This window comes from Schistocerca cancellata, chromosome 2, assembly GCF_023864275.1.
Source record: "Schistocerca cancellata isolate TAMUIC-IGC-003103 chromosome 2, iqSchCanc2.1, whole genome shotgun sequence".
Taxonomy (NCBI): domain Eukaryota; kingdom Metazoa; phylum Arthropoda; class Insecta; order Orthoptera; family Acrididae; genus Schistocerca; species Schistocerca cancellata.
Genome location: NC_064627.1, coordinates 400,917,844 through 400,936,454, shown reverse-complemented (window position 1 = coordinate 400,936,454; position 18,611 = coordinate 400,917,844). Strand labels below are relative to the sequence as shown.

The window sequence follows — 18,611 nt, the reverse complement described above, 5'->3', positions numbered from 1 at the left end:
AGTATACTGGCTCTAGATCGAGTTAAGGCCCGTTTCACACTGGGACACAGGTGACGGTCGCCATTGGTGGTCACCGGTAACTGTGGTGAACACTCTCGGGTCACTGGTAGCCGATACCGCAGGTATTGTCAGATGATAAGTTAGTAAAATGGCAGGACGGTGTCTGTGATCAGTGTTCCAGTGTGAACACTCCAATTCAAACCAATGCATGTGTGGTGGTGACTGCTGTAAACATAGTGATCTGCCAGGAAGTTTCATAGTGACCTTGTTCGTCACATGTGGCGAGGGTGAGTCGCTGCTGCGTCACAGTGACTCGGTGAGGCAGTGCAGTATCCCGGTGTGAATGCTCCAGTTCAAACGAATGTATCTCTGTCCATGACCGTCGCTGGTGACCGTCACCAGTGTCTCAGTGTGTAACGAGCCTAACGACAAAAGGTCGGCGCGCCGGCCAGCATGGATATGATTTTTAGGACGTTTCCGCATTCCACTAGATGAATACCGGGCTGGTTCCGATGTTCCACCTCAGGTACATATTACGCAAATATTTAGGACACTGTCACACTTGCACAGAGTTTACTGTGTGTGTAAACAGACTGGGTACGTTGCTTCTGTTCTTGGGGCTGAATGAGAAATTAATGGTCTTAGCTGCTTGGTCTCATGAAACGCTTGTTCAACATCAGCATCACCAGAACATACAAATCTTATCAGACACAATAAGGAAGAGGAGATTACTACTTTTTTGGATATATTTAAAGAAAGCATGACGACGGACTCACCATACAGATCATCAAATATTTTAGGGAAAATAAGTTAACAAATAAATTGACTCAAAACGTTAGGAAAGACTTGGAATGGAACTTAAGTGTTCTGTACAGTGCTCCTGGACAGTTTGTATCGTCTGGCCTACACATGCAGCACCACACTTACGGCCTCTCTCCTCAATCTACTTATTGTTTAATAAATAATCTTTTGAACAAACAGACGGAGTCGCCATGGGTTCCCTTTGCCCCCTGCGGGGGTTAATCTTTTTATAGGGTACTTTGAGGAGGAAGCGCTTGAGTCAGTTGTTGTAAAGCTCACGGTTTTCTGGCGTTATGGAGATGATACGCTTTGTGTACGGCCTCACTGCAGGCAAAAACAGGAGAAATTCCTTTGTCACTTAAACTCATTCCATGAGAATACTACGTTTTCGATGGTGATTGAGAAAGATGCGACTTTTTCCTTCCTAAAAGTGAGTTATTGGGACATCCTGAATCCAGAAAACCCACGCACACATATGTACATCTCCAGGCGTCTAGTGAGGACACTGATGACGACTATGAATCAACTGCGTTCCTTCCATATGCCGGGAATGTGTCTTCTAAAATTGGCAGATTGCTTGGGAAAATAGATTCCAAGGTTATCTTCCGTCTACCAGCGAAAAGCTTGGCTCTAGTTCAAATGGATCTGAGCACTATGGGACTCAACATCTGAGGTCATCAGTCCCCTAGAACTTAGAACTACTTAAACCTAACTAACCTAAGGACGTCACTCACATCCATGCTCGAGGCAAGATTCGAACCTGCGACCGTAGCGGTCGCGCGGTTCCAGACTGAAGCGCCTAGAACCGCTCGGCCACATCGGCCGGCAAAAATGGTAATCTTATAATAAAAATTATCCGCTCACAGCGGGATCGACAGGGTCATTCGATACTCAATGATTAGGTCATCTCTGACGTCCACCACCGAGGGCAGCACACACAACTCGGCTGTCCCGGGCATGTCATTACCTGACTCACTGCGTGCGCGAGATTGGAGATAAATACCGTGAATTCAGCTGGGCTCTTCAGTACTTGTCTACTCCCATCAAGGTGGTCGGACGTCTCTGGGCCGAAATATCGTGGCAGACTGTAGACGGGATCCGGGTGCACAGCCGAAAATTATTAGAAGAAGAAATACGCCGGGAAATTTTCTGAAGTTACATCAAACTTAATAAGTTCGTTTTTCCTAGCGAAGAATATAAATGAAACCTATCGAAAGAAGCAAAGCAATATCATTGAAATTTTAAGGAACAAACCGAAATAGGTAAGCTTGTATATCCTAGACAGGTAAATTCGCTATTAGTTTGTTTTCGTAACAATAATATTGCGAAGCTTAATTCTGTTATTGATGTAATCTTCCGAAAATAGAACTTAGAACTACTTAAACCTAACTAACTTAAGGACATCACACATATCCATGCCCGAGGCAGGATTCGAACCTGCGAGCGAAGCGGTCGCGCGCTTCCAGATCGTAGCGCCTCGAACAGCTCTGCCATCCCGGCCGGCGATAGTTTTACAGTTTTATTATTACTATGAAATAGATGTACTTCAACAAAATCAGATGATTCTGTTTTATCCATTCTGTAGTTATCTGAGAAACAGAATAAGAATTTTTGGAAAAAGCGAATGACAGTTACAATGAAAGTAATATGCCGTAGGGTAACTGTCCACTCAGAAGGCTTATAGAAACATGTAAGTAATAAAATAACATTTCGAAAGAAACATAAAAACTCTGGAAGCATCAGTGACTGTATAACATTAATAGGAAGAGTGAAAGACCCATGTTTTAGAACGTGTGCCAGTATCGTTCAATGACGTGAGCAGCAATTCCAAATTGTCCACAACAGTACAAGAAATAATTCAGACAAGCGGGTCCTAGCGCTATTTGTATACGTGCAGTTTGCAGGACTTAGAATGTTTGTTTCCATATGCTCTTGTGCTCACGCCACACCTCACCGGGTATATATCTGTGCAAGTCGGACGAGACACTCAACTTCCGGTCGTTTCCTTTTCATTTCAATTCTTTAAGTTACTTGCAGAACTAGGGAGATGTCACAATGACTACTAATGCCTGCTTTATGAAACTTCACTAAACTTTTTAATTGTCCTAGTGCACTCTTCGTCATTTCAACAATGTGATTCGAAATTTATTTCGTTCTTGAAACTCCTTCCTGTCACGATTTACAGGTATGGAAAGAAATTAAGCTTTGATTGATGTACAGTGGCAAGTTTTATAATAGCTTTTCATTTAACTAGTTTTCATTTATATTTACTTTCCACCAAACTCCGATCCCAAAAGACTTGTGATTTTTCTTAAAGCGACACATGCTTGATGATTTTAACAAGGGCGATGTCACAAAAGGAGTGCTTTAATGAAACGTTTTCTTGCGTGAGCCTCACACTTTGATAGCTATTTCGAACTCTTCTGTAGAGAACGAGTTCACAATATTATCAGCCTTGTTGGTAATATTACTCACGAAAGATTGTTGTGGAAAATGCCAGGAGAAGGGACCTCCGGTGTTACAACTGATATAATACGTCAGTGGGCTCTTACTCAAGAGTTCCTGGAGAATGCCATGCATCAAGTATCGTTATGTTGAAGGAGACCTCTTTCGTAACTAGAGTGGACTGTTAGCGGATGTGAAAACACAAAGTTCTAGACGAAAGCTACAAGATTAAATCCGTAAACACGCAGTTATAAAGCACATTACTATTAGTCATTCAAACCATTTTCTGCGTTAGTCACTGTTTATTACGTCCAGTACAACTTCAGCAAGCACGACCAAATAAGCAGTGGAAAATTACGTAGATCGTAATCTTTTTTCCATTAGTGAAATGTGAAAACGAATTTCTACGGTTGCGAACTAAGTGAGGAGCAAGTCCAAATGTACTGTTGATGGAAGTACTTGCTTATGACTATGTATGATGTCACATGCACTGAGAGGAACAACAGCAGTATCCATCTTCATCATAAAATTTCCTAGCACAAGGCGACACACGATCCATTTGTCCCTGTGCTCGGTATTGCAAAACATTTGTTTGCCTCGTTCTTTATCTCAATAATATAGTAATTTGTGTAATGTTGTACCAGATGATGAGGTGACCATTTAAGCACGCAGTGTTGTAGTAAATTTGTGACCAACATAGAAACTATCTTGTTGTTAGTCACAGTCCCGGTTGATATTTACATTTGAGTCATAACAAACATGATTCTTGTACTGTGTAAGCACCATAGATAATAGATTTAGTAGCGACGTCGTTAGACACTCATTTTTAAAGCAGCAGAAGCTATTGTGTGTGTGTGTGTGTGTGTGTGTGTGTGTGTGTGTGTGTGTGTGTGTGTGTATGCAGGCGTGCCCAAAGCTCTGCTCTCTACAATGTATTAAAGTAATGTTTGTTTATTTTATTGCCTTAGTTGAACAAAAATCGCTATTTGTGTTGTATCTGTGATGCAAATTTCAGCACCTCAGTTCAAAAGAAGTTTTTCACTATTAATGATTATGATTTTGGGTAAATTTAGTTTTTGTTGAAATTTAGTAATGGATTGTTGTCCTCCTAATATTTTACGGATTAATTAAACATTTACTTTTATTAAATGTTAACCTAGGCAGCTGTTTTGAAAAAGTTTTAAAATAAGATTTCTGTGAAGTAGAATAATGATTTCAATGAATTACGCAGTTTATCCTGAATCTAAAATAGATTTTTTAATAAATGAAACACATATTTGGAAAATAGCTGTTAATATTGAAAAGAACGAAAAGAAGTAAAAACTTACAGTTCAGCAAGCGGCGGATATTGTTGCGCGTTGCCTTTATATCTGCTTCATTTTTACAGTTACGTGGAAGTTGAACCATTTTATAACGCTCTGTCGCAGGAGGAGGCTTTTCTGTTACCTTCTGTAAGCTATAATAATGTATATGAATTTAACTGAAATTCAAGTTTAGAGTTTTTGTCAGATCTGAACATAATTTATACTGTGTGGTTTACAAAGTATTTGTGAATCATAGAAGTAAGTGAAAGTGGTTATTACAACATGGGTAGCTCTGCCATGTGAGAAACTACGTAGCAGATGTCACAATAACTGTCCTCGGAAAAAGTTTCGGCAGCCATGAAATTTCTCCCTCCCCGTCCAGTGGCTGGACTCAGAGATTACAAGAAATTCTGCCGTGACGGAATTTCAAACCATTATTGTCTGAGACATCTAATTCATTAGTTCGAACTAACTAAGGCGAAAATATCGCCACATGTTTCATGTGGAATTTAGACTATTTGCAAACTTAATTGTGAATAGTCAGAAGATGTAAAACATTTAGAACAGACATGTAGTCACCTGCCATGATATCCCTAAAGTTGGATCGTGTAACACAGTACCTAACAGTTTGTTAGTATCTAAGAAAGGAGCACTTTTACGATGCAAATTTTATTATGGTCAAAGCTCACTGATAAGAAATATTTGCACGAGAAATTCTTTTTATTTTGGTTTTCCTACGAGAATATTCTCACGATCTGCTTAATTTTCGAGACTGAGTAATTGAAGCAAGGTATCTGGCGACGGGTTTTGAAAACGCCTGCATCTCTTAACGTAAAAGGTGGCAACGCGTCAGCGATCGTACTTCCTTATCGCAGGTATAATAGGCACTATAAGTGGTGATGGAATGATTGCATCAAGACGTGTTGCATCACTGCTGTTACATTAAACGACGGAAGATGTTAGCTGTAGTGTTTCAACATAAAGGAGCCGTCCTGTGACTTTCTGAGGGATCACCTCATCACTCTTCAGCAAGCCGAAAATTGATCCGAATACATTCCCTAATGCGTAAGCTCGCGAAGGCACTCATTTGCAAGCTTTATCAATGCCTGTTAGAAATCAGAAAAAAATGGAAAGCCTTCAAGTAATAATATTAACAGAAATTAACGACCATTCAGATATACCGAAATCGACATTGTTTCGATCGTTATTTAAGTTTTGACTACGTTGCACATACGCAAACAGACGCCATAACATGTTATGAAATGATGTGGCGTACATTTTCCATTATCCTAAGAGTTTTAAGGGTAAGAAGTGCTCTTTTAACGTACAGCATCTTCTTTCCGTAAAATTCTTTCCTATCAATTATTGGTTGAGTTCTTTCTAGAACATTGCCAAGTATGATGCTCATTTGTTTGTATACTATTATGGATAAGGTCTTCAGTTACATGTACAGAAAAAATGAAGAAGGAATTTTATAGGCAACTGTGAAGACTATAATGCCCCACTGTATGGATACAGTGGTATTTAAGTCATATGACTGTGATTACAAGCCGGCCGGGGTGGCCGTGCGGTTCTGTGCGCTACAGTCTGGAACCGAGTGACTGCTACGGTCGCAGGTTCGAATCCTGCCTCGGGCATGGATGTGTGTGATGTCCTTAGGTTAGTTAGGTTTAATTAGTTCTAAGTTCTAGGCGACTGATGACCTCAGAATTTAAGTCGCATAGTGCTCAGAGCCATTTTTTGTGATTACAACAGCGGAAAATACAAGCGTGGGTTGTGAGAATGTTGCTATTCAGAATATCCCATATGCTGTAGTATTCAATTTACTGTCAAAACAAAAGTAAATATTAAAAAAACGAATCCTTTCAAAGATATACACAAACGTCAAGGAAGCGGAGTTTTTCGATACTTGAAGTAGAAAGAATGCGCTTACATGTGAGCTTTAGGTTGTCGATGTTTCAAGTGAATAAAACATTCAAATCCTAATGAATCCTTTTTTTATAAAGATCCAAGGGGCCAGTGAAGCCCTATGAAATGACATAACAAATAAAAGCAGAAAACTCTGAACAACAGAAAACATTTACATAGACCGAGATGAGGGAAAACTATTTTCAGTTACTGAAGCGACCAAAGAATTATTGGGAAGTAGTTATTGAAGATCAGTACGGTTTATTTAGTTAGTCAAACCTTTCATTGGATGGCCTCTCTAGGATGTGAGCGTCCCGTTACAGACCTTTCCAACCGCAGGAAATATGATGCAACTGCCGGAAATAGAACGCTGCTTTCTGTGGCAAGTATAAATTTTAGAACGTCAGAGTGGTAGAATTTGCCTGTAAAGTGTAGTGTTTCTTAAAATTAATTTTGCTGTAAATAAATACATTAATCAAACAGTATAACAAATAGGAAAATGGGCTCTTCTAAAAATAGGTAGGAAAACAATGAAAATTGAATGAAAGAAACTTCATCACTTCTCTTCAATTTTTAACCATTCATCCTATCAGTTACTTGTCTTTTGAAGACAACAGAGAGAGGTGTCTGAATGTTGAACTGATTGTCAGACAAGAAGACAGCAGATGCATATTGATTTACTTTGCACCCAGTTTTACAGTTACCATGTTGCATGGAATGGACCGGGGTCACCAACAGAATGAAGACATTACCCTCTACAAGCTTCTGATATTCTCAGACGGTTTGACTGATAATAATACGAAATGCGTACAGACAGCGATTCCCATTTCCTTATGGGCAAGAGTGGCATAAAAATGGTTAGTAATTCTGCACAATGACACATCCGCTATGTTCGCCGTTTATGAATCAGTGGTGAACCATATCTTACGTTGAATACCAGGGGGACTTTGGCCTAGTGGAAAAATTGCCATGTATTTCTTCGTTCCCGAGCAACAAAATACGGAAAATTACAGTTGTGCTTACTCTCGTCCTAATAGCCGGAGGAGACAGCTAACGGCCGACCACCATCTATTACGAGGATGACAGAGTAGACGCACCTTAAGAAATCTACAGCACTTATGTTCTTCGTCCAGTGTGTGGAATAGTGTTCGCCTGTGTGGGGAATGTTAGTGTGAACATGTGAAAAAATAACTTCTAATCTTTTCAGTTTTTTAAATTAGCTTCTTGCAACACTTTCTTAGATATCCAGGATATATTAGACACCGATCAATATTTTAATGATAAAGTAAAATACGCCAGTACACATATAAAACTATGTCTTACAAAGATTCATTCGATATGTGATGTGGCTACTTCATGAGATTGCGTGAGAACGGTAAGGCCCCTGCGCTAATGGCTACATTATTATGCGATAATTCAGGTAAGTTCTGTAGAGAAGAAAATTCCATATATTGGTAGCGTTTTTGATACAACGTGATCTACTCGTATATTCTGTAGCTCTTCAGGGAATACTATTAATTTGTGTGTTTCAAATTAGTGACTGTTTCATAAGTTGCTCTATGAATGTGCATCACTGTCTTACGCAACAAAACTCCACATCGCCGTGCGTGCCCAATCCAAAAAAATTTTTTTGCGCATCCAGATTTAAATGATCAACATTTTACTTTTTTGCCAGTTGACCATGTGACGTTGATCAACTAATGTGCATTTCACCGTCAAGCTAATTTGCTCCACCTAAAGCCTCGGTTACGAAGTTCTCTCGCCGACTGCAAGCGCGCTCCTTAACGGAACGTCCCAGAAGGGACATAAATTGTTATTTGATACATACATATACTTTGTTCCCAATGGAGAGTGATGTAAAGAACATTGCATGGAGGTTTTCTGGTATGTGCTTGGTGTCATCTGAACTGCGCTTTCGTTATTCGGTGGACTGAAGTTGATAACCTAATTCCAACAATTTTCGTATATGTGAAGGCAGAATTATTTTACTGAATGTTAACCCGATGCACGATCCCAGTTGCAGTGGCAGTTTCCGGGGAACACACATGTAATCATCAATATTTCATGTAACTCTACAGTTACTGACCGATTTTAAAGTGCTGTCATCATCTACCCACGGAGAGGTATGATCTTATGTGAAATGTTTTACACAGTAAGAAAACTATTACAGTTACAAGCTGTGTATTTCTCTTGAGACTGTTAACTCGCTGTGCACAAATTACCCACAAAATATTTGGGAATGAGAGCACCTAGCGACTTCCAACAGTTCTTCATAAATAATTTCAAACATTTAAGAAATTTTTTTCCCGTTGTCACCAGGCACAAAATGATGAAAGGGACAACGTTTATCGTTTCTCTTGTTTTAACTGTTCATACAGTGAAACTTAAGCATCGGGCACGACGTTTCAGTTTTTCACTTCTTTACTACAAATTCTATTCGCAACAAATACCTGTGTCCAGGTGTACAATTGAACGTATGTGGAGAAGTATTTAATTGTAAAATATGTAGTTCAGGAGATATGACGTCATACACATTGTGATGCGTGAAAAACTAGCTACTCCTTAAAATGGAGATCAAATACTCATCCAGCGGTTGATATGATTTAGGACATAGCGACTTCCGACAAACCTTAAAGATAATTGAAAACCTTTTCTATATTTTCTTCTCGCATACATGCGTAACACAATTTTTTTTAACGCAATAACTCGTTTTAAGTTGTTCTAGACGCGGGAGCTCGATTCCTTGAAGAATGGGAGGTGGGTTACTGGTGTGTGAAGAAGAAAGATAGATGTACGAGATGAATTATGTTCCATAGGGACAATGATGTCTTCACGTAGGAACATGTACAAACAACTCCTTACACTAAAAAGTGCATTCAAGGAAATGATGTATTTTTCGCAAACTCATTGGAAATTTTTGAAATTTATTATGAACTGTTGTTAATTTTTAACCTGACAAATGAGAGTCATTAATTATTATATAAAAATAAATAACAGAAAAACATTTACTAACGACAATGAACATTTAATAGCACTCATTTGAGGAACCATTCGCTATAAAAGGTATGCCTGTTCCAACACTTTTTGCTTCACGTAACTATATCACCTTCCGGAATATTAGACAAGGGCCTTAGGAGTTCCATTCTATATAGTATCCAAAAAAAAAAATACTCCCGCATTTAGGCCAAATGGATCACGCTATACCGACCGCCCGCCTTTTGATTCTCTGATATAATGACATTTGGAGACTATGTGGAGGGGCATGGGGTTAGCTCACAGCTCTCCATACTGTTGTCAGACTTTGAGACCTTGGAGCCGCTACTGCTCATTCGAGTAGCTACTCAGTTCGCCTCACGATGCAGAGTGCTCCCCGTTCTACTAGACTGAGTTCTGCAATAAATTTCCAATGGCAGTCGAGAATCTCAAGAAGAAGTACGTAGAAAAGGCTCGGAGACACGAGAAGATTCCAGCTAGATTACATCATTGTCAGAGATTCTAAAATCAGATATTGCTTTGTAAGGCGTAATGAGGTCACAATTTAGTAATGATGATGAGTAGAGCGAAGTTCAAGAAAAATGATCCGAAATAATCAGTGTGGAAGCAAGTGGGATACTGATACTGAAGCACTTGGGAGGACAGCTTCGTGTGAAGTCTGTTAAAATTGTAAATGCTGCGATCTATACCACAGTTGGCAATTCAGTTAAACAGAAGCGGGCATCCCTAAAAATAGCAATAACAGATGTTGGAAAGACAAACATAGGCGTTAGAACTTTAACTGCGTAGAAACTTTGGGTTACAGAAAAAGTACTTCAGTTGATCGATGAAAGATATTTAGGGACAGACGGGAACACAGCAATATAAATCTCTTCGGAAAGAAATAAAAACGAAGTGCAGGGAAGATGTGAAAATTCGAAAGAAAAGTTCGTCAGACGGTCTGAGCCAGCACATATAAAAGCCAAAATAACCTTCGGTGAAATGAGAACCAAGAGTGGCCACACTAAGCGTTCAATGGGAACTCCACAGAGGAGAGAGTGGACAGCTGGAAAGAATACTTTGAAGGTCTCTCTGAGAGGGAAAATTGTCCGATGACGTGGTTAAAGAACAAACTGGAGCCGATATGGAAGAGGCAGGGGACCCAGTATTAGAATGTTGAAGAGCTTTGGTAGACTTACCATTAAATAAAGCAGAAAGGATAGCTAACATTCCTTCGAAATTTCTAAAGTCAGTGAGGGGAAGCGGCAGTCAAGGGACTTTTCAAGTTAGTGTGTAGAGTTGGTGTGTAGAATGTATGAGACTAGTGACATACCATCAGACCTTCGGAGAAACATAATCTCTATAGTCCCGAAGATATCAAGAGCTGATAAGTACGAGAACTATAGCACAATCAGCGAAGCAGCTGATGCATCTAACTTGCTGACAACAATAACATAGAAAAGAATGGAAAATAAAACTGAAGATCTGTTAGATGACTATCACTTTTGCTTTAGGAAAGGTGAAGGAATCCATGAGGCAGTTCTGACACTGCGCATGATAATGGAAGCAATATTGAAGAAAAGACGCGCTCATAGGATTTGTCGAGACGGAGAAAGCGTTCGACAATGTAAAATGGTGTAAGATGTTCGAAATGCTGAGAAAAATAGCAGTAAGCTACAGGGAAAAGCGTAATATACAAAGTATACAAGAACCAAAACGGAAGATTGGAAGACCAAGAATGAAATGTTCAGATTAAAAGAGGTATAAGACAATGATGCAGTTTTTCGCCTTTTATGTTCAATCTGCACATCAAAAAACCAATGTCGGGAATAAAAGATAAGTTCAAGAGTGGGATTAAGATCCAGAGTGAAAAGATGTTAATGATAGGATTCGCTGATGACATTGCTGTCCTGTCCGCCCCAATAGCTGAGTGGTCAGCGTGACGGATTGCCGTCCTCCGGGCCCGGGTTCGATTCCCGGCTGGGTCGGAGATTTTCTCCGCTCAGGGACTGGGTGTTGTGTTGTGTTCATCATCATTTCATCCCCATCCGGCGTGCAGGTCGCCCAATGTGGCGCCGAATGAAATAAGACCTGCGCCAAGGCGGCCGGACCTGCCCCGCGAGGGGCCTCCCGGCCAATGACGCCAAACGCTCATCATCATTGCTGTCCTCTGTGATGGTGAAGAAGAACTACAGGACATGTTGGATGAACTGAATTGTCTAAAGAGTATAGAATAAGGATTGAGAGTTAACAGGAAAAGACAAACATAACGAGACGCAGTAGAAACGAGAATAACGAGAAACTTAACATCATAATCGGTCATCACGAAATTGACGAAATTAAGGTATTCTTCTATTTTGGAAGCAAAATAACCCAAGGCGGTCGAAAAAAGGAGGACGTAAAAGGCATTGCCAAAGAAGGCATTCCTGGCCAAAAAGTTCTACTATTATCAAACATACACATGAATTTGAGGAAGAAATTGAGCACAGTGTTCGTTTGAAACACAGCATTATATTGTAGTGAATCACTGGGCTGTGGGAAAACTGAAAACCGAAAATTTTGACACCTGGTGCTACAGCGGAATGCTAAAAATGAAATGAACTGATGAAGTAAGGAATGGGGAGGTGCTCCACAGGATCCGCGAAGAAAGGAGTATGTGGAGAAAACTGACTAGAAGAAAGGACAGGATGGAAAGACATGTGTAAGAGATCAGATAATAAAGGAAATCAGATAATTACTTTTATGACACTTTAGGGAGCTGTAGAGGGTGAAGACTGTAGAGGGAGACAGAGATTGGAATACGTCCAACAAATAACGGAGAATGCAAGGTGCAAGTGCTACTCTGACATGAAGAGGTTAGCGTCGGACAGAAATTCATTGCGGGCTGCATCAAACCAGTCAGAAGACTGACGACTGAAAAAACTAGACCTAACAACGGTGTTCGGAAATGGAATCTCTGTTCTGTGCTAGTCGCTAAGTATCGAGTGTGTATGTATGTGTGTGCGTGTGTGTGTTTGTTTCTGGGTGTGTTTTTAAGCATGAACCTCAGGGAAGTACAATTGCGAAACATTCATACATGATATTTCGATTCAATAACCGACACTCATCACTGGTATGTCAACCAGGAGACTTCTTCTGCCTTACCTATATTTTCTTTCCTTTAATGTTTAACCAAAAATGAAAGTTGATTTTGCTAATAACACAGTGATTTCGAATCTACAGTTAAATTAACGCAAAACTGTTTTCCCGTTTAGGAAACATTTCTTATCGTCTGCACTGTCGTTAAGTTAGTAACAGATGACGGTAACGTGAATCCTTTATAATTCATAGGGTACACGATGAACGATGTGCCTTATAGCATAATGCGTTGGTGAGGACGTTCTTTTCAAGACGCTTTTAATCTCGTCTAGCCACCATTTTCTCTCCAGAACTTTATTGCTACCTGATCTCATGACATATCCATTGAATGTTATTTGCTTTGTAGTGTTGTTCTCTAATGAAATTTGGTTTTTGACAGAAGTATTTTTCATTTTAGCATGTGTGTTACGTACACAGCTCATCTTACGTGCACTGAGGCAATGTACATTATTTTCTGAAATCTTTCCTAATACCGTACACTATAGTTCTACTATAGCTTCTAGAGTTTGCTTATATATCTAATTAAATTAACAGCAGTAGCTCATGAAATGGTGAGCAGTTTACAGAGTCGAAATCTTGAAACTAGACTATGAATCTCGTGAAATTCAACAGTCCTGATAAAGAGATAATTAAAATTATATTTTATTTTTGGCGTTGTTCTCATCTGAGGCGCACAACAGTGTATTCCATACAGCACGCCTGCAGACACTGAGAACAGCACAGCGTGCCTGGGACTCACCTCACGCCGATGACGGTGAGGTTGCTGACCCCGTAGGCCTCGATGTCCCGGAAGCTGGCACGGTAGCCGTCGGGCCCGCTTCCCAGAGCTATCGATATCTCGTCGATCTCGATCGGTTCAACCTCCGTGATTCCCAGCTCAGGAATACCTTTACAGAGAGCATGAATATTTCGTCTCTGACATCAAGATTCGTGTAACAAACAGTAACTGCATTCTTTCAGAGATGTGAATATATATACAGGGTGTAACAGATATAAATGCAGATATTTTTACATGTGATACATCAATAGTACACATATCAGTGTTTTGGCTGTTTTTTCCTGCGTCGGGCAGTCTTCCCACAAACATTGTGCTCTGATGTTCTCTCCACCACTAAGTGGACTACGCCTGTGAGTACAGGCTGACCGTTTTGCGTCCACCTGTCCACACTTCAATCTACTGCCTTGGGGAAAATAAGGATTAATGGCTTGCTCTTGCTCATGTACTTGGAGGTACTAACCAACCTAAAAACACACCACTTGTAATGTTAACAATTATCAGTCTGCAAATGACGTAAATACTGGTGTAATGTTGTTCATCGCACCGCCCGCAGGTACAAATAGCAATATCTCCACTTATGCCTGTTACAACCTCTATACATGTGTATTTTCTAAAGGAATAGTGGCGCCGTCTACGAGAGAAACTAGTTTTTGAAACTTTAGGAGTAACGTCAAAGTGAATAACTTAATATAATAAAGTTGATGTTAGACGCACATGGAAGACAGGTTTACTTACATGTGAAAATCTGACATGTTCCCCCTTTTCTAGCGTTTATCCCGCCCTTACAGGGTCCACTGTTTTCATGGTTTGGTGAATTTACTTCATTTTAAGTTGGTGGCCGGATGCCCTTCCTTTCACTGCAGAGAATGAAGTCTTGTACGACACCTATCTGTGAATCGTATAAACTTTGTTGTGTGTGTCATCGCATTTCAGTTATTGGTGTTCGAAGTTATGAGACGGAGATTGGGGATCAACGAAATATTTCCCCAAAAAATCTTGGAAAACTGCCTAAAAACTACGCTGGGCTGATTGGTGCAGCCGAGCAACGGTCTTCAATCTGTCCGACGGATTCCATCAAGGGTCCACCTCAGTCTTCGTCGTGCTGCAAATTAGGCTGTACGTTTTTGGCTATTACTATTGTCATTATTATTCGCACGGATAGGTTTCTACCAGCGTTGGCGGAAGTTCGAATAGACCTGACAGGATTCTGGTAGTCTTGATATCTGATTACGTTACGAGCGCTATGGAGAACAAAATGAATCTGACTTCATCAGGATAAGGTATTGCACTACTACATTTCGGCACTCACTAAAACAAACAAGTCTTTTGGCAGTCACGGGTTGGTGTCACGGTTTGGGCAAGAACTATGTACATACACTATGTGATCAAAAGTATCCACACTCCTGAAAATGAGTTACAAGTTCGTGGCGCCCTCCATCGGTAACGCTGTAATTCAGTATGGTGTTGGCCCACCCTTAGCCTTGATGACAGATTCCACTCTTGCAGGCATACGTTCAGACAGGTGCTGGAAGGTTTCTTGGTGAATGGCAGCCCATTCTTCACGGAGTGCTGCACTGAGGAGAGGTATCGGTGTCGGTCGGTGAGGTCTGGCAAAGATGTTCTATAGGATTTAGGTCAGGACTCTGTGCAGGCCAGTCTATTACAGGGATGTTATTATCGTGTAACCACTCCGCCACAGGTCGTGCATTATGAACAGTTGCTCGATCATGTTGAAAGATGAAATCGCCATCCCCGAATTGATCTTCAACAGTGGGAAGCAAGAAGGTGCTTGAAACATCAATGTAGGCCTGTGCTGTAATAGTGCCACGCAAAACACAAGGAGTGCAAGCGCCCTCCGTGAAAAACACCACCGCCACCGAATTTTACTGTTGGTACTCCACACGCTGGCAGATGTTCACCGAGCATTCGCCATACCCATACCCTGCTATCGGATCGCCACATTGTGCACCGTGATTCGTCACTCCACAGAACGTTTTTCCACTGCTCAATCGTCCGTGTTTACGATCATTACACAAAGTGAGGCGTCGTTTGAAAAAAAAAAAAAAATGGTTCAAATGGCTCTGAGCACTATGCGACTTAACATCTGAGGTCATCAGTCGCCGAGAACTTAGAACTACTTAAACCTAACTAACCTAAGGACATCACACACATCCATGCCCGAGGCAGGATTCGAACCTGCGACCGTAGCGGTCACGCGGTTCCAGACTGAAGCGCCTTTAACTGCACGGCCACACCGGCCGGCCGCGTCGTTTGACATTTATCGGCGTGATCAGCCGCTCGACCATGAAATCAAAGTCTTCTCACCCCCCGCCTAACAGTCATAGTACTTGCAGTGGATCCTGATGCAGTTTGGAATTCCTATGTGATGGTCTGGATAGATGTCTGCCTATTACGACCTTCTTCAACTGTTGGCGGTCTCTGTCAGTCAACAGACAAGGTCTGCCTGTACGCTTTTGTGCTGTATGTGTCCCTTCATGTTTCCACTTCACTATCACATCGGAAACAGTGGACCTAGGGATGTTTAGGAATGTGGAAGCCTCGCGTGCAGACGTATGACACAAATTACACCCAGTCACCTCACCACGTTCAAAGTTCGTGAGTTCTGCTTTCTCACGACGTCTAATGACTACTGAGGTCGCTGGTATGGAGCACCTGGCAGTAGGTGGCAGCACAATGCACCTAATATGAAAAACGTATGTGTTTGGGTGTGTACGGATACTTTTGATCACACAGTGTATGTTTAATTGGTTGTTAAGTTTCCTTTCCAAACAGAATGACGGAATATACCTGCCTTTCCAACGATGTGAGTTACCTCTGTTTCTAGAGGATTTCCGAATAGGTTACAGGAGTAGACACCATCTGGATGCAACATTTGATGAAAGGAGAGCATTTAGATCGCTAAATTCTTCGCCAGTCGACTGCTTTCATTCAAGTCGCGTGAAGAATTAGGTATCCAAACAACTGGAGACAGTGGAATAGATCATGCGCTGTATTTCATCAGCTTTCGAAAGTTTCAGCGAAATTTCAGGAATCTGAGAGACCTTTATCAATATATGCACGTCCTGTAAAAATCCGAAGATAGAAACGTTGAACAGCTACTATTGGAATGATGCTCTACCAATACAAAGTACTCATAATGAAACAGAGAGTATTATTATATGCTGTTTATGTTAGCAGAGATGAATCTCAGGGGAAGCCAATTACGGGCTGTGTTGTGGGTGAGCAAACACTTCCCATCTAAAACGCTGTAGGAGGATCTACATTGTTCATGAACAAATCGGCTGAGAATTGTCTTGAAGAAGGGAACGCGTGACAGTTATGTTTCCTAGGCACATTTAAATGCTAACTGTGGGCCCATAGTTGAAAAGAGCGACGTGACGTGATCGAAGGGAGTACTAGAGACACTACGCAACACATCTGTGCGGATTTTCACAGTGATTTCGATTTTGCGACCGACAGTAACTTACTTTCCGAATAGCCCTCGTAGATCTACAGTAACATCAGATATTTTTATTTCTTTAAATTCCAAAAAAATACTCAAGCTACTGGATAGGGAAGTTTCTTCTACATAAAATTAATAGACAAATTTACTACCTTAACGTATCTATAATGTCACCTCTTTCTATTGTCATTCCAGCAAACTGGAAGATGATTCGTGAAAGTTTTCACAAGTGCGCCCTACTTATATTTGTAAGACATGATTTATAATGTACGTACTTGCGGGGGGGGATTATTCTAAAGAAGAAAAACGCGGTAGCTATAAGACAGTAAGTGCTGTCATTCCTGTAATTTGGATACATACAAAGAGATATTCCAGATACTGAATACAATGAGTAGCAATTAATTTTTTACTAGCCTCTGTGCTTGTCTGATTAAGGCAAAAGCGTTTCGTCTGTTAAGGCTGTGACATTTCCCTAGACTGAAAAATATACAGAACCATAGAAATCGCTCACATATTTCAGTGCCATACGACTCACCTTTTCGAAAGTTGGCAGCAAGAAAGTTGAAGGACCTGGTGAGACACTTGTTCACTTCTGGGTCGCTCTTGCTGCATTGTTCAAGAAAGTAAGCTGCAAAGAGAAGATGCATAATACATAGAATTGTTGTAAAATTTCTTTTTGGTTTTTAATTGAACAAATATTTTCAAGTTAATCATCTATGTCAAGTGAAAAACGTACAGCATTACGGTGTAAGGCGATCATAATTCTGTATTGCAGAAACCGAAGATTTCTTTTAAATTAGGAATCCATATAAGCTAATTGTTATAAATTGACACTATGAGAAACTAAGGCTAAAATATCATTGGAAATCCTTACTAAGATCTTTGCTTATAATATTCGTGCAGGCGAGAAAGCAAAATGGGGCAAAAATTAGTCTTGTCTCATTATAGGACAACGGTGATGCCCCACGTACACTACTGGCCATTAAAATTGCTACACCACGAAGATGGCGTGCTACAGACGCGAAATTTATCCGAAATAAAGACGATGCTGAGATATGCAAATGATTAGCTTTTCAAAGCATTCACACAATGTTGGCGCCGGTGGCGACACCTAAAACGTGCTGACATGAGGGAAGTTTCCAACCGATTACTCATACACAAACAGCGGTTGACCGGTTGCCTGGTGAAACGTTGTTGTGATGCCTCGTGTAAGGAGGAGAAATGCGTACCATCACGTTTCCGACTTTGATAAAGGTCGGATTGTAGCCTATCGCGATTGCGGTTTATCATATCGTGACATTGCTGCTCGCGTTGGTCGAGATCCAATGACTGTTAGCAGAATATGGAATCGGTGGATTCAGAATGGTAATATGGAACGCCGTGCTGGATCCCAACGACCTCGTATCACTAGCAGTCGGGATGGCAGGCATCTTATCCGCATGGCTGTAACGGATCGTGCAGACACGTCTAGATCCCTGAGTCAACAGATGGGGACGTTTGCAATACAACAACCATCTGCACGAACAGTTCGACGACGTTTACAGCAGCATGGACTATCAGCTCGGAGACCATGGCTGCGGTTACCCTTGACGCTGCATCACAGATAGGAGCGCCTGCGATGGTGCACTCAACGACGAACCTGGGTGCACTAATGGCAAAACGTCATTTTTTCGGATGAATCCAGGTTATGTTTACAGCATCATGATGGTCGCATCCGTGTTTGGTGACATCACGGTGAACGCACATTGGAAGCGTGTATTCGTCATCGCCATACTGGCGTATCACCCGGCGTGATGGTATG

At 41.0% G+C, this 18,611-nt stretch overlaps 1 protein-coding gene across 1 annotated transcript in view; it reads right to left on the bottom strand.

Moving 5' to 3' along the window:
- Positions 1-18,611, bottom strand: part of LOC126161836 (protein takeout) — a 66,851-nt gene that overhangs the window by 28,410 nt on the left and 19,830 nt on the right. The window contains exons 2-3 of the mRNA XM_049917941.1: positions 17,346-17,438; positions 13,309-13,456 (exon numbers count right to left, since the gene is read on the bottom strand). Of these exons, the coding sequence (XP_049773898.1) occupies positions 13,309-13,456; positions 17,346-17,438 (241 nt within the window). The remainder of the gene's footprint in view (positions 1-13,308; positions 13,457-17,345; positions 17,439-18,611) is intronic.